We start from the raw sequence: 15,852 nt of genomic DNA, 5'->3' as shown, positions 1-15,852 counted from the left end.
TACAATTTGAGATGAAATTGTTCGTTTGGAAGATTTAAATGGTCTTATTTGGGTGTCTAATCTAATCTATGCTTAATGCTCATGAGTCTGAGAGAAACATATATCTTCTGATTGTCGATTGGAAGATTTAAATAAGACAATATTCTCAATCAGTGAGGCTACGTAATCCTTGCAAAATACCATACAATGCTCGCTCTCAGTGCACAGTAAACCCTTGTTCAAATCACGTCTTTATTCTCATACGCCAAACCACTGACAATCACATAACAGTGGATGTCGCTTATACTGTTCATTCAGCAAATGAGAATCGTACCCGCTCACAATGTTCTTGGGCACGGGGATAAACTTACCTACAACCAAACCAAATTTGTTAACTACGTTCCCACCCAAGCAAGACCAATGCCAGATCAATTTGGAATCTCCGCAACGAAGATGTGGTTTCCTGTCTGAAAGCATCGATATACTTGATTGTTCCTGCATTCATCAGTTGTCCTTGGTACTTCCCTCCATGCTGATGCAGACGTCTAGGATGTCAACATCAAAAGAAACAACATCTTCTTGTTTGTTTTACTTTACCTGCTTCTTGGCTTCTATCTACAGAAGCATATGGCCAAATATTCTCTCAACATATGGCATGTTTGGAAGCTTTTATACTCACCGCGGCATCTCACTTGGATACTAGCATGCAGAATGCAGCAATTGAATTCTTGATGCTACCATCAGCTCTAATGCCTCAATTCAAGTCCATCTGCATGGATAGACAGACAACCAGATGTCATTAGCTGAAAATTTATCATAAGGAATAAAATTAGTATACTGGCAGGGAAGGAGACAATTTGGACAATGTTCCTGACAACTGGTTTGGGAAATGACTAAAACCAGATTTTATTATCTGGCGATCTACCCAGACAAACAATCAGCAGTGGAGGCCGATGCTCAATTAGATAAACTCACTCGACTTGGGGGATACAACAGATTAATTACTTTATTACTTTCTGTACTACTTGCAAGTGCAAATGACAGGCATTTGTTAAACATATTCACAAATGAGAGTTAGTACAAGAAGTTGTGTCTCATAATCTTAAAGTTAAAGACAAAAAATAAGAAAAAGGCACAATGCGCATCACCATACGACGTTCAGTGGAAATGTAATAATCAAATTATGCTAATTGCATTTAAATAATAACAGAAAAACCTTTTTTTTAGCAAACTGTTCTGAAAAGGGGGGGCAAGAAGGCAGGAAAAAGAAAATCAGTTAAGCTAATCTTCAGCAAATCACAAATTACCAGATGATCCACCAGTATGCTGATGCACTTGAGTTGCATTTCCTGCATCCCTCAATCCTCTCTTGCAATCAACCCACTCAGAACTTGCATCTTCTTTGGAACTGTTTTGGGCACTTGTTGGTTCTCCATTCCTCAACCCAGAAAACTCTCTAGCTTTTGTTTCTTCACAAGCCTGAGGCATCTGTCGAAGAGATGTTACACTACTATTCACTGCAACAGAAGATTCATGACTTGGTTCCACTGGTACATCAGGCAATTCATTTTGATATTTATGGGCAGAAAGGAGGGATGAGCGGCACAGTGGACAAGTGCTGTGGGTAGAAAGCCAGCTGTCAATGCAATCAATGTGAAATGTATGGCCACAGGATGGTATCTGTTGAAGTCTATCCTCCGCTACATAGTCACCCAGGCATACTGAGCATCTGCAAAAAAATACAAAAGGTGCCTCATTTGTTGAGAGAAAGCTAAGATTTAAAGGCACTATTTTCATCTAAAAATAGCACACTATACTGGAAGTAAATTTGAAGCTATTGTAAACTACTGCAAACACATCATGCTAAATATAAAATTATGGACAATAAGCGTTCTAGTTTAAATATGATAAATTATTCCAAAGTCTAAACAACCAAAAGATGTCACCATCACCGTTACTTTCCTATTTTGTTTTGTTTTATAGTAATATCCTGAAAATATAATTCCTTATCATCAAGTTTCAGTACCGATGAGAAATCAAGGTAGGGGTGAGGGGTTGGCTGGTTGGTATAATTGCATCGCAGGAAAATGATTCAGAGAAATTAAATCATACTTATTTGGAAACTAAAGCCTGTGCCTCAAACAATTATTGATTTTGCACAAACAATCATTCACATAAGTCATTACTATAGCATTGTTTGTTTCAATATTCCTTCTTATGGATTTTCATACAGCCAACCCCACTTGGTGGGATAAGGCTTGGTTTTTGTTGTATGAAGTACCTATACGCTCATTGTTTCACAACTCTTGTGATGTAGGACAATAAGAAGGGATAGAGAAATAGAACAGAACTCACTCAAGCCTGTGGCATCACACCAAAGGTGTATTGAATCACTCCAATACAGAAGTTAGAAAAATTCCAGCATCACATCAGCCTTCAACTTCACACGGAAGGTGCCTTGGAATCACTCCAAGGTTGTTGTGCTTCACACACAAGCAGGAAACCTAGAATTTCCGTTCTCTAACACTTATTTCAAAAGCTTGCAAAGTAGCCCCTTTTATAGGCTAATTGGTACATGAATCTGGAAAGATTCGCATTATTATCCTTAGGAATTCTGAAGACTAATTTGTGGATAGTCATCTTGTCAACTAACTATATCACTCTTGGTCTCTTTCTGTGGCATAATATGAGATTACTTAGAATAACATAATGACTAGTGATCTCACTACTGGAGTCAAATCTCCACACACGAAAAAATGTCAATAACTCATTGCTATCATATTGAAATCAATGAAATGTAAAAACAGTAGCTTTTAAAATGTTATAATCAACTGAAAACTAAAAGATGAGAAAATATAAAAAGAAGTAGCTCCATATGATTCTTTCTATGAATTACACAAGACAAATTGTTAATGCTCATCAGGAAACATCCAAATATGGACCCTTTGCTTCAGTAAAGTTCTTCCAAGCTTGAAGAATGAGATTTACACTATGAATCTATGATATTCCTTTTTGGCGACTACCAAACATAGCATATGTCAAGAAGGATGAACCGATACGCAAGCTATAACTTTCTATTATCCCCACACCAAAAACTGTACTTAAAATACCAAACTTAACCTCATCTATATTGCTTTTACCACGTTCAATGAAAAGCATTTCTGTCAATTTCAAATTCTAATCATATTAGAACTCATCATCTATATTGCTCTTACTGATTATATCATGTTGAAAGCCAAGCTGATAATTTTCTTATCAGCTTGGCCTACAATTCAGTTACCTTATCATAAAAATGATAATTCCATTGATTCATTCCATGTTTCCAGGATACTGAAACAATCAATTGCATTCCGATTCCTCCAAGTTAAATAATAAAAAATAAAAAACAATATTAACTAAGAATTAAGGAAGGAAAAAGAAACCCCACTCACTGTGTATCTCTGACGGAGAAGCTCTCCTTATATACAATAATGGGCAGCATCTCCCTGAGCTCTTTCTTCAAACCCAACTCAACCTGACAGTTGCAGGCAGGAAGCCAATTTAAGAAACATATATAAATAGATGAATGAATGAATGAAAGAATGAGGTAACACTTACAGTGGCAAATATGTGAGTGTGATTCCCTGGAGGCGGAAGAGATGTTGTCGTTCGGTGGGAGGACCAATGGAGGCGTCGAGGGCGAAAATAGAACAAGTAGAAGACGAAAAGGAGGATGAAAGTGAACAGGATGGGGACGCAAAACACCAAGAATTGGTACATCTTGAACCAACTTTCCTCCTTTGATGATGATGACTTACTGTCGTTGCAAGATTCTGAATTAGCAGAAGAAGACCTCGGTTATACATGATTATAACACATCCCTCCTTCTTCTTCACTACAAATTTAATCTAATCGAATCCAATCTAATTATTACTAATATCTTGAGAAATGTTTGTTGAAAAGCAGAATGAACGCATATATACAAGTGGGACCAAGATGTCTAATGGAAGTGTACACAGACAGTCTACAGATTCACAGGGAAAGAAGCAAAGAAAGGAAGGCAGGCAAGTGGGAAGTGAGAAGTAGCAAGTGAATAGGCAGGCAGGCAGGCAGGCAGATCTCATCTACGGATACGATACGATGGTGGTCAAAACTCAAAATATTCAAGACACAAAGAGTGTATCAAAAAAAAAAAAAAAAAAAAAGAATGAGAGGGGGCGGGGTGGTGGTTGGTTGTGGGGATAGTGCTCCTGTACAAGCAACTCCACTTAAGGGCGGTAATTGCTCAGGTTATCATGCAATCGGCAATTATTGTCTTTAGTGAACCTTAATCGTCAAAAGGTATTTTTACTCTGTAAATGAATTATCCGAACAATTGGCATAAAAAAAAAAAAAAAATTTAATTTGAGAAAGATTAATGTTATATATAATTTCAAACTCTCTTAAGTTTAGATATTTTCTCATCGCTCTTTTTTAATTTTTTTTTTCTAAATGAATAACATAGACCGTTGGATTATAAGTTTTTGCAATCCAACGCCCCAGGTTGTGCCACGTGGGCTCAACCCTTTTTTAGATTTTTTTTTTCCAAATTAAAAAAGGTAGATTAACATGGACCATCAGATCTAAGAAATCCAACAGCCCACGTGAAACACAGATTAATGTGGCCTGCAATGTAAGCCCCGTAGGCACTTTTTGGTCAATCACTCTCCCCTAATCACACGAGCAGGCCATGCGCCTAGCACAAAATAAAATAAAGCGTGTCTAATGCCAGCATAACATTAGATCGCCTCAAGCCATTTTACCCCGAATGTTTGGTCCATGGGAGTTAGGCCCATCCAATAGGTGGGCAATTGGCATACTTAAGTGTTCATCAATTTTGATGGGACTAGGATTCTCTCCCTTCCTCTTTCCATCTCCTTCTATCCCCTCCTCTGTCACATCTCGGCCCGGTCCCCCACCACATCCTAAGCTTGACTCCACCGTAGCACGATATTGTTCGCTTTGGCCTTGACCACGCCCTCACGGTTTTGTTTCTGGGAACTCACGCGAGCAGAACTTCCCGGTGGGTCACCCATCCTGGGAATGCTCTAGCCCCTTTCTTGCTTAACTTCGGAGTTCCGATGGAACCTGAAGCCAGTGAGCTCCCAAAAGGCCTCGTGCTAGGTAAAGATGAGAATATACATTTAAGACTTACAGGATCCACTCCTTTGGGCGATGTGGGATGTTACAAACTCTCACACTCTTTATTTTGTCTTTCTCTTTCTATAAAAAAATTAATATAAAATGTTAAAGTGGCTTAATCGTGGCCGTTCAAATAGAAGGGGACAAAAAAAAAAAAAAAAAAAAAAAAAAGAGAATCCTTCTCCAGTTTTGATTCAACCTCTCCCTCCCTAGCCTAGTTACCTAACCCAAGGTGATCATTATCACCCCCTTCATGTCATTGTCATGTGTCAATTTAACTATCCATAATTGCCTATGCATTTAATTAAATATTTTATGAAAAAGAAAAACAATTGAATGACTTAAAAATAAAACTTACCATTTATTCTTTCATCTATATCTCGCCTACTTCATTTGATTTTTTTTTTTTAACAAGCAATATTATGGTAGGGGAGTTGACTAAGACCTGGTTTGGTACTGAGGTGATTATGAAAAAAGCTGCTATCAAAAAAAGCTGGGAGCTGTTTTTGTGTTTGGTAAACACTTAGCTTCAGCTTTTTTTCACAGTTTTGGGTGAAAAAAAGCCAAAAACAAGAAGCTGCAAAACCCAGCTTTGAAAAACCGGCTTTTTTTCACATCTGTTTTACATAAAAGTTTACCAAACACTTTAATACTGCTTTTTTTTTTTTTTTCAAAAGCACTTTTACAAAAAAGTTTACCAAACACTCTGCTACTTTATTTCACAGCTGCTTATTCTCACAGCACAGCAGAAGCAGCTTTTTTTCAAAGCACAGCAATACCAAACCAGCCCTAAGCCTCACAATAAGCGAGCCATAATAATGTGATTCAAATTTGCCTTTTGCGAGAATCAAACTTAAGATCTCTCACTTATAAGTAATGAGGAATACTACTAGACCGTAGTACTAAATAATATCTATTTCATTTGATTTGATTTGCTTAGTTTAATTAATTTAGATTTATGTCCAAATTGTTGGTTTTGATAACCAGAACTGAAGAACCCTAGCAATGCCCTTAAGTATGAAAATTCACGTAAATTATTGAACTGTTCTTCTCATTAATTTGTTGAAGGAAGTTACAATTTTAAAGGGAAAATACTAAAAACAAATAACAACTTCTCTCCCACGATCACATGCTGATTTCGTGGAGATCTCAACCCTAAGCAACGCAAGCAAACCTAGTTGTGGCACGACTCCTAAAAACTAGGAGTTGTGCTTGACTAAGTCTCTACATAATTAGTCAACATTATTTAATTAAAAAACTTAATTAAAACTTAACTAAAACTCTTAACACCTTCCCTTAAACTGATTTCTATTGAAAACAGTTTAGGGTTTAGACACCATCATGAAATCTTCATCAGCTTCTTCAACAATCACATATCTTGCCAGGTTTTCAACCCACTCCTTCTCAAGATGTTTGAGTGAATGCACATCAAGTAGCTTCCTCAATTTCTTGGAAAGGGTTGCTTGAGTGACTTTGTGAGTATATTAGCCAATTGATTTCCACTCTTGCAATACTCGAGCTCAACTACACCATCATTGCATAGATTTCTCAGAAAATGAAAGCGAACATCAATGTGCTTACTCCTTCCATGCATTACAGGATTTCCTGATAACTTTATGGCAAAAATGTTATCACGGAAAATGATTGTTGAACCCTCTTGCTTGTCACCAAGTGCTTTTAGCATCCTTCTCAGCCAAATAGCTTGACATGCACATGAGGCTGTTGCCACAAACTCAGCCTCAATAGTGGATAGGGTCACGATTTGCTGCTTCTTTGAAGACCATGTAATTGCTCCATAATTTAGCATGAAAACATGTCCTGAAGTACTCTTCCTATCATCAATGTCCCCAGCGTAGTCACTGTCAATGAAGCCAACAAAATCTGAACCTCTTTGACTATTATATAACACTCTATAATCGATTGTTCCCTTTACATATCTTAGAATTCGTTTTGCTGCATTCAAATGCATTTTAGTTGGTATATCCATGTACCTACTGATGACACTTACACCATACATTAAATCATGTCGTGTGAAAGTCAAATACATAAGACTTCCCAAGAGTTGCTTGTAGAATGAACTATCCACTGTTACTCCATTGATATCTTTACATAACTTCATTCCAGGCTCTAATGTTGTTCCAATCTCTTTGCAATCAGCCATTTTAAACTTTTCAAGGATTTCCTGTGCATATTTCTTCTGAAAAATAAAATTCCCAGCAGCCTTTTGAATGACTTCAACTTCTAGAAAATAATTCATAAGCCCGAGATCAGTCATCTCAAATTCCTCCATCATAGACTTCTTGTTCCATCATCTTAACATTGTTACCAGTATAAATCAAATCATCAACATATAAGCAAAGAATTAACATTTTACCTCCAATTTCACTCTTAACATGGAGTGAGTGATCATAGGGACATTTCTGAAACCCTAGCCTTCCAAAATGATCATCAATTCAACTGTACCAAGCACGGTGTGCTTGTTTCAGTCCATAAAGTGCATTCTTCAGTTTATATACTTATATACTTTTTCTTCTTCTCCCTTCTTCTCATATCCTTGTGGTTGATCGATGTATAATTCCTCATGCAGTTCTTCATGCAAGAACATTGATTTTACGTCCAATTGATAAATCAACCATGAATATTAAGCTGCAAGTGAGATTACCAACCTTATTGAGTCTTGTTTAGCCACGGAAGCAAACACTTCTTTGTAATCAATGCCATGATTTTGCTTGTATCCCTTTGCCACCAAACGAGCCTTGTGCTTGTTTATTTCTCCTTTCTCATTGACTTTGGTTCTGAAGACCCATTTCACGCCAATAGTCTTGTGTCCCTTAGGCAAATGTGTTAGCTCCCATATATTGTTCCTTTCAATAGACCTTATTTCACTTTCCGTCGCATCTTTCCACTTCACCTCCTTTGAAGCCTCTTCAATAGTGATCGGATCACTGTTTACAAACAGTGCAAAATGAGCATTGTCATCATCTGAGCTTATGTAGCTTGTATCGTAATCCATCATCCAAGCTGACCTCTTTCTCAAACATTTACCCCTTAGATTGTATCTCTATTCTTCAACTTGTTATGGTACTTCTTCAATTTGAGGTAAGGTTTGAGCCGTGGTGTTTTCACCATCAAAGTCATCATCAACTTGTATATGTTGCATGGTTGTTTTGTTTGTGGACCAACTCCATTTTGCATTCTCATCAAGCACCACATCTAGACTAATAATGATCCTCAGTTTCACGATTGCATAACTTATAAGCTTTGGATAAATCACTTACACCAAGAAACACACACTTTTCACCTTTGTTGTGCAGTTTCTTCCTTTTCTCATCAGGAATGTGTGCATATGTTATGCACCCAAACACCTTGAAATGCTTTACGGAGGCCTCTCTCCCATTCCAAGCCTCTTGGGGTGTCATTTTTAACAAAAAATGTGGGACTTCTATTAAGAACATGAACTGCCCAAAGAACTGCTTTAGCCCAAAACTGTTTTGGAACATCTCCTTTTGCTAGCAAGGTTTGAACCATGTTGATATGGTTCTATTTTTCCTCTCCGAGACCCCGTTTTGTTGCAGTGTGTAGGTTGTAGTAAGCTACCTTTTTATTCCACTTTCATCACACAAGGCTTCAAATTCTTTTGAACAAAACTCTCTTCCACGGTCAATACGCAAGCACTTGATTTTCTTCTCAGATTCATTCTCGACAAGAGCCTTAAAGCTCTTAAATGCATCAAATGCCTATGACTTCTCATGCAAGAAATACACCCATGTTTTTCTGCTGAAATCATCAATAAACGAGATAAAATACCTTTTGCTTCCATTTGAACGTGGATTGATTGGTTCACATAGGTCCGAGTGAACCAATTCCAAAACTAAGCGAGCTCTTGTTGCTTTCTTACTTGGAAATGTTTTTCTTGGCTACTTTGCTATGACCCTCACAGACCTTAGTTTGGTTTGTGATTTTGGGCAAACCAGTCACCATTTTCTTTTGATAGAGTGTTCTTAGTCCATTGAAGTGCAAGTGACCAAACATGTGATGCCACAACCATGTTTTCATCATTTTCCTTTGCAACCATACAAGTATTTACACTCTTAAGCTTCAACAGGAACAGCCTATTTGGTAACATCTTCACCACAGTGATGAAGCTTCTCTTTGTATCATATATTTCACATTCTCCTTGAAATATGGTGATCTTATACCCTTTATCTTGAAGCTGTCCATCACTTAGAAGGTTTGTTTTCAAATTAGGAATGAAAAAGACATTTGTCAATGAAATCATTTTTTATCCTGATTTGAACCTTTCATTTTCTCATCACGTTCACTGTTGACTTGTCTCCAAAGCTTACAGTTGTATGAAAACTTTCATCCAAATTCACAAAGATGTTTTACACCCACTCATGTGATTGTTGCAACCAATGTCCACATACCAAGTCTCCTGGTCAAAGTTCTCCATAACATGAAATGCCATCAACGGTGTTTCTTCCTCCTTTTTCTCAATAATATTTGACATCTCTCCCTTCTCCTTAGGAAGCTTGGTGTAGCACTCATTTTTGTAGTGCCTATAGTTACCACATATGTAACATTCAACTTGTGATTTGTCAAACTACTCTTTGCCTTTGCCTTGACGATCATCTTCTTTCTTGGAAACATAAGATGATTTGCTATCATCTATATTCCCAAACCGTCAACCATCTCAATTTCCTCGACCTCCTATTCCACGACCACGTCCTCTTTCTCCTCTTGAACTTGAAGATTTAGTGAAGGTGGAAGCCTTCAAAGCTTGCTCTTGGGAGCCTTCACGATTGAGCTTCTGCTCATAAACAAGCAAGAAGCTTTGTAACTCATCAATTGACATATCCTCTATGTCATTTGACTTCTTAATGGAGCAAACCACGTAGTCGAACTTGGGAGCCATTGATCTTAAGATTTTCTCCAGGACTTCATTGTCTTCAATCTTGTGACCATGGATTCTCATCTTGTTAACCATTAACATAGCTTTTCCAATATACTCATTCACAAATTCTCCATTCTTCATTTGAAGAGTCACAAAGTCTCTTCTTATGGCTTGAAGTTATGCTCGCTTCACCTTTCTCGATCCTTGGTACTTCTTCTTCATTGACTCCCATATTTGGTGGGAGGTGTTCTTCTCAAGAATGGTTTCAAGAATGGATCTATCAATCACCTGGAATCGGTAATTTTTTACCTTTAAATCTTTCAGTTTTAGTTCATCAACCTTCTTTTGTTGTGCCATTGTCAAGATATCTTCAGGTATGTCAATTCCCGTTTCCACAAGGTCAAAGTACTATATAGACCTTAGGAAATTTTCCATCAGCATGCTCCAATGGTCATAATGACCATCGAACTTAGGAATGACTGGCTGCACGAAGCTTTCAGTTGCCTTCTCACTTGACATTGTTTCTTGCTTTGCAAGTTCACTTTCTCACTTTGTTTCTTTCTGAGATCCTAAAAACTGGCTCTGATACCAAATGTTGGTTTTGATAACCAGAACTTAAGAACCCTAGCAATGCTCTTAAGTATGAAAACTCACGTAAATATTGAACTGTTCTTCTCATTAATTTGTTGAAGGAAGATTACAATTTTAAAGGGAAAATACTGAAAACAAATAACAACTTCTCTCCCCCAATCACAGGTTGATTTCGTGGAGATCTCAACCCTAAGCAACGAAAGCAAACCTAATCGTGGTGAACATCCTCATCCACGACTCCTACAAACTAGGACTTGTGATTGACTAAGTCTCTACATAATTAGTCAGCATTATTTAATTAAAACTTAACTAAAACTCTTAACACAAATCATAAAAGTTTGGTATATGCTTATGAATTTTGTGAATGTCCAAATCATTGAGGGACCATTGCTCCAATTGAGTTAAAGTTGAAGAACGATTTCTCTAGTTGGATTAAAGTTTAGGGACCAATGGTAATGAATTTTTAGTTGAGGGACCATGATTGCACATTTTGATGAGTTGAGGGACCAATGGTAATGATTTTTTAGTTGAAGGACCATTGCTCTAATTGAGTTAAAGTTAAGGGACCATTGGTACGATTTTGGGTTTTTTTATTTTTTTATTTTTATTATTTAGAAATCTGAATTTGTCTCTTATACTAGAAATTTATTTAAAACATAATATTTATTTAATTTAACATAATTTTACTATTGTATTCTCTCTTTTTATTCATATTGTGCTACTATTTGCTATTAAAATGTTGGCTTTTTAGCGAAAATGATCCTTGAAATTTGCATAACACAACACCTTGGTCCATGAGATTGAAAATCAATAGAAATGGTCATTGACATTGTCCACCATCCATTATTTTGGTCATTTCCATTAAGTGTCCCAGAGCTCTTGGTCGAAAGTTTGGGCAATTTTCAAAGCTTCGTAACTCAACTGTTTTTTAACCAAATTCGATTCATAATATATCAAAAAGAAGATAAGAAAGTGTAGAACAAAATTATACCTATTTGGAGGCCCAATGGTTGCCGGAGATGGCCAAAAAATAACCTGAAAGGTGACTGGTCGAAGGAAAACTGAATACTCGCCAGAAATTGGGTAAACTTTAAACGTTCATAACTTCTTCAATACTCAACGAAATTGAGTGATTCAAGAACGAAAATCATACTTCTTGACGAGACGAAGAGAATGGTACATTTCTCAACGGCTAAATCGTCTTGGTTTGGCCAAAAAAGGCTTGAAAGTGGCTGTCTTGGTCTTAAGTTAGCCACTTTCGAGCCGTTTTGCAGCCAAACCACATGCGAATTAGCCGTCCAGAAAGGTACAATTCTCTTTGTGTGGTTGAAAAGTATGATTTTCATTTTTGAATCACTCAATTTCATTGAGTATAGAAAAAGTTATGAACGTTGTAAATTTACCTAGTTTCAACGAGTTTTTTAGTTTTCCCTCGCGGACCAATCACCTTTGAGGCTATTTTCTGACCATCTTCAGCAACCATTGGCTTCCAAATAGATATAATCTTGTTGTACACTTTCCTATCTTCATTTTGATATATTATGGGTCGAATTTGATTGAAAAACGATTGAGTTACAAAGATTTAAAAATTACCCAAATTTTCAACCAAGAGTTCCGGGACACTTCAAGAAGTTTTTAACAAAATGACCAAAATAATAATGGTGGACAATCTTAGGGATAATTTCTATTGATTTTCAATCTTAGGGACCAAAGTGATGTGTTGTGCAAATCTCAAAAACCATTTTGGATAAAAAGCCTAATACGTTTTGATGACATTTTTTGGTGTTAATTAAACTTAAGCTTAGCGCAGGAAGGATTTTAAGAGATTATAGAAATGGATGAGTTTTGGCTCGGTGGTTGGGGCTACTTGGTCATGTCACAAGCAGCATATATTATTCAGCAAAATCTAACATGTTTGACAATATAATAAAACAGATGTCCCCTTCTACTTATCCATTGCCATCTCCTTCTCCTCCTCCTTGCAAGCAACACTGTAGATAGCCAAACAGTCTCGTATTTACTTATTTGTTCCCCACAGTAATTTGTCAACGTTGATAAAAAAAAACAAAGGTTAACAGACTACAAAACGGGCAGTATTGTGAAGTTCGGAAGTAATCAACTAAACTTTCACTTGCAAAAAAAAATATATATATATATATATATTCATCCATATTCCATTATTGTGCGCCCAACGCTGAAAACCCCTCTCCCTCTCTCTGTGATTATACATTAATACCCATTCCGTGAATGAGATGTCTTGCACCGCAATATATCCGGTGATGCAGAGCAATAGAGAGAAATGCATCAGTTTCCCTGTCAAATTAGTTAATCACATCGTCAGACTTTGATGGACTTCTGCTGTCCAGAAGCCACCTTGGTTAAAATATGAAACAGCAACATCATAAAGCATACGTATACGAGCAGAGAGCAAAGTAAGCATAGTGCCATCAGTGCTGGTCTATGTACATGGGGTACTATAAATGTCAGAAACATGTGAACACAGTAGCCTGTTTATGCCACGATAAATAACTGTATGGTTATTACAATGTTAATCAGGCGTCTCTTACCTTAAGCCTGACTTCTGTGGGTGAAATTGATTTCTTTGGGCTCAAAGGAACAGCACTGAACTTGGGAACCAGCACCTTAAAACATGGTAAAAAGACTATGTACAGAGCTGCAAAAATTAAGGGAGCTGCAACAAGCCATCCCAACAACTGCAAAGATTGACACGAGTTAGACGTGATGGTTTAATAAACATAAATAGAGAGAGAGGTTATGACTACAAGGTGTTATGTTGGCAACCTACCGCATGCGCAATACTTATTAAGACCTCATGTGAAGCTTGGCCAGTTAACACTTTCTTGAAAGCGTCAGAAGTTAAAGGAAAATGAGCTCCACCAGAGATAAGTTCACCAAAGCGCAAGAAAGGTACAACCAAACTTGAGAGCAAAACAACAACAAAAAAAAAAAAAAAAAACCAATAAGATAACAATTGTATATGTAGCATAAAATGTAACAGGCATGGTACAAGAGCAACCGAAAGCTTCAAGACAAGTTCTTTTGTATATGCTGTTTCTATTCTCTAAGGCTTCTATCAACATAGAGACGAATTGGTGTACCAAGTCCGAGACCAATCCACAATCAATGATTGTTTAAACATTTTATGAAGGACGCACTAACACAATTGGTCGCATGCACAGCCATTACATAAACGTAAGAATATTACAAGATGCTAGGATAAAAACACAAGTACCTCAGCTCTATTGGTGTAGCAAGGACATTAGCCAGCATGACAGTTGGAGCATGGCAATGCGATCCCAGCAATGCAATTACCATTCCACACAGAACCACAGTTGTCCCTATAAATGAAACATCAGTTAATATGAGCTACTTACGAACATTTCGAGAAGCCAACACTAGTTCTGAAAAAAAACTCCAGAAATACCAGATCCATAACAACAACTACAAAGGGGGAATCATATCAACATCAGCCGAGTTATATCCAGCCTACAATTTCCTACGCGAACCTTCCACTCTCAGATAGCAATTCCTTTCTGTTCTCTGAAGTGATAAAAGGCGGCAACTACTGCTGGTAGGTTTTATTTAAGGAGGGTCCTATATTGCATATTATTGCCACACTGCTGAGCCACGTAAATATTCACTAATGAATGATGTAATGAACAACTAACAATGAGATATGTTGGGCATTTAGAAGTGAAGTGTGTGACACGATAAAATTGTGAAATTGTTTTTGTTGGGGGCTAAATATATCTGTTCGGATGAGTGTAGGAATAAGAGAAAAATCTGTTCTAGTGGGGAATCAACCTGTGTTAAACTAAAATAAGAATAATGGTATGCAGAATTACTAGATTGTATTGAAAGAGGCAGCGCAGCATGGGATTTGAGAAGATGAATGATGCATACGTACCGCATATTGGAAACAATCCAATGGTAAGGCCAAGAGCTGCAGAGAAGGCCAACAGCTTAGGTTCTGCACCCCTTCAAAATCCAAATCAATTTTTACAACTTTCTTTCTTTCTCAGCAACCGCCAAACCAAAAAAAAAAAAAAAAAACACAAAGTGCGAATCTGAAAATCAGAGAGAGCGCGTAAAGGCCAGGGTACCTGCGGAGGATTTCGAGGAGGGGATCGACCACCTTGTTCTTGAACCAAATCGACACCCCATTACCAGCTGCCGCCATCACAACCCCTTTACAAATGGAATGGATTCAGGGTTTGAAATTGAATGGATTCAGGGTTTGCTCAGGAAAAGAAAACCTCTAGTCTGTCTGGCAGATCTAGTACAAGCCAACGAAAGAAACACAAAAACAAAACAAGAGATTTAAAAAATAATTCAGAATTCAGATTGATTCTTTCTCCCACGTTAGATATTTTTGCTTTTGTTTTAATCAAAACGGAAATTTTGAAAATGCTGGTTCGGTTCGGTTCTGAATTTCAGAAAACCAGAGAGATATTTTCTGCTCTAGGCTTGCCTTTTCCTTCCTTCTTTGTCCTTGTGTTGACAATTGAGAGGTCGGTACTTGGGTATGAATTTGAATTACAAGTCAAAGAGACTTTTATCCAATGCGGATAACACTAGATGTGCCCCAGAACCAGAGGATAATCACCTGCAAAGCAACGTGGACGTTGGAATGCCGCTAAAATTAACCAACGTCAAGTTGATGCTCTATGCTTCACTTTTTTCTTTATGGATTTTTTTGTTACCTTATGTTTTTTACATAATTTTCATACCAATATTATAAATTATTTCAAAAACATAAGTGGTAGAGAGTTTTGAGAGTCCTATTTTGACGGAGTCCCATTAGTAATTCTATGGAGTTAGATTATCACCCACATTAAAAGAAGTTTACTAGGATATTTAATAAAAGAGGAAGTTTATTATGTTTGGAAGATGAGACACGTGGTAGTTAATAAGATCTCAAGGAGAAATATTTAGTGTGCCAGAAATATATATATCAAGTATTATAATATAAGTAATTATAAAAAAAATTCAAATATTCAACCACTTATATTATAACACATGATGTATGAAGTCATATTCCCAGCATGAGCAAAATTGCACCTTTCTTTAGTATGACTTTTTAACAAATGGGTACAAATCATTCCTGTTATCTATTGTCGTTTCTAATGGAGACGTCAAATTTCATTTTTACTTGAGGGGGCTGAGAAAGAGAGAGAGAGAGAGAGGTTGCTGGAGAAAAAAGATCA

At 37.0% G+C, this 15,852-nt stretch overlaps 2 protein-coding genes across 2 annotated transcripts; both read right to left on the bottom strand.

Moving 5' to 3' along the window:
* Window positions 1–88: 88 nt before the first annotated feature.
* LOC103956579 (RING-H2 finger protein ATL7) lies at window positions 89–4,158 on the bottom strand. Its single transcript, XM_009368601.3, has 4 exons — window positions 3,577–4,158; window positions 3,411–3,493; window positions 1,287–1,708; window positions 89–748 (listed from the first exon to the last, which is right to left on the bottom strand). Exons 1-4 carry the CDS (start codon window positions 3,736–3,738, stop codon window positions 726–728), a joined length of 690 nt encoding a protein of 229 aa, XP_009366876.1. The 5' UTR covers window positions 3,739–4,158; the 3' UTR covers window positions 89–725.
* Window positions 4,159–12,498: 8,340 nt separating this feature from the next.
* Window positions 12,499–15,150, bottom strand: LOC103956578. Its single transcript, XM_048575863.1, has 6 exons — window positions 14,749–15,150; window positions 14,553–14,623; window positions 13,878–13,983; window positions 13,431–13,563; window positions 13,192–13,338; window positions 12,499–12,937 (listed from the first exon to the last, which is right to left on the bottom strand). The coding sequence occupies exons 1-6, from the start codon at window positions 14,823–14,825 to the stop codon at window positions 12,929–12,931; spliced, it is 543 nt and encodes a 180-aa protein (XP_048431820.1). The 5' UTR covers window positions 14,826–15,150; the 3' UTR covers window positions 12,499–12,928.
* Between the last annotated feature and the right edge of the window lie 702 nt (window positions 15,151–15,852).

This window comes from the organism of the source record quoted next, unplaced genomic scaffold (assembly GCF_019419815.1).
Source record: "Pyrus x bretschneideri cultivar Hongxiangsu unplaced genomic scaffold, Pyrus_bretschneideri_v1 Contig81, whole genome shotgun sequence".
NCBI classification, from domain to species: Eukaryota; Viridiplantae; Streptophyta; class Magnoliopsida; order Rosales; family Rosaceae; genus Pyrus; species Pyrus x bretschneideri.
Note: the sequence above shows the minus strand (reverse complement) of the source record. Positions and strands in the feature narration are given on the sequence as shown.